Raw genomic sequence first — 1154 nt, 5'->3', positions numbered from 1 at the left:
AAAAAAAATATAATAACTGAAGGGTTGGTTGGCTGTAAGAAAGAAAAAAAATTACTGATAAAAGAAATAGACATTCTTGTATAGATGGTATGATAATACACTTCCTTTTTTTTATACGAGGCTGACTGTACACCTGGGCATAACAAACATGGGTATGAATTAAATAAAACAATTTACACAAGACAACAAAGAACACTGCAAATATTACACAGCAAGTACATGTAGGTAAATACTTATTAAAAACAGCAAATGGTCGTTGATGCATTTTGCTGAACTTTGGTATAATACATGTATATGGTTGTGGCACAGATGCCCTTCTGTAAAATAACGCATGACAGAAAATATACTAATTTTGTTTTAAAACAGCTGATAACAAACTAGTATGAAATATTTGAAAGTGTATTTAGATTTACTTCACGACCAACACTGTATTAGCCATAACATATGTTACCACTACTGCAGGTTTTGTATTCATGACCGGCTGCCGGGTAAAATCCGTTCTTTTCCCCGTTTTTTCATGAATGAAGGTGCCCTCAAAATTAACCATTTGGCCTATTTCCTGGGTATCTGTTTACCCTGTGCCCCTGAGACTTCCAGAAAATGCATTAATGATCTTCGAAAATATGTGTCAAGTGAGCAGGAAGTAACGCCACAAACCTGCATACAAGTCTTAAATAACCCATTCCAAGAAACAAATAACCCCCTTAAAAGGACATTTCTTCACCATCACGATAAAACAACCACAGAAAACCCAGGCTAAAACCTCCAAATGAATAAACAAACAAATAAAACGTCGAAACCCAATCTGACCTGATATTGTCCAGGTTGCGGCGGCGGGGGAGGCCTCATCTGCTGCTGTTGCCCCCCTTGATATTGCGCCGGCGGGACTCCCGGGGCCACTCTCTGCTGTGCTGCTGTCAACAAGGCCAACGAGAGCAGCCATATCGCGTTCCTGACCGTCATTTTGGGCCGAAATTAAGGGACGGAGACGGAGAGGAACTCGAGCCCTTCTTTCGACTCGACAGCTGACGTGTAGTAGGGACTGCGATTCGGTCCAGGAAAATCTTCACTTTTGAAGGATGGTATTATTCTTATTTTGGGGGGAGCTAATAATTTAGGGGCGTTTATTGATGTAAGGAGTTTTGGGGGGGTAG

The 1154-nt window shown here is 40.6% G+C and overlaps 1 protein-coding gene across 1 annotated transcript in view; it reads right to left on the bottom strand.

Annotated features, from left to right (window-relative positions):
* LOC119592511 (nuclear transcription factor Y subunit beta-like) overlaps positions 1 to 1058 on the bottom strand; it is a gene marked incomplete in the record, with an annotated part of 10496 nt that extends 9438 nt beyond the window's left edge. Inside the window, 1 exon segment of the mRNA XM_037941361.1 lies at positions 811 to 1058. Within this exon segment, the coding sequence (XP_037797289.1) occupies positions 811 to 963 (153 nt within the window).
* Between the last annotated feature and the right edge of the window lie 96 nt (positions 1059 to 1154).

Source organism: Penaeus monodon, chromosome 30 (assembly GCF_015228065.2).
Source record: "Penaeus monodon isolate SGIC_2016 chromosome 30, NSTDA_Pmon_1, whole genome shotgun sequence".
NCBI classification, from domain to species: Eukaryota; Metazoa; Arthropoda; class Malacostraca; order Decapoda; family Penaeidae; genus Penaeus; species Penaeus monodon.
The sequence above is the reverse complement of the archived record's forward strand: the minus strand, read 5'-3'. Positions and strand labels throughout refer to the sequence as shown.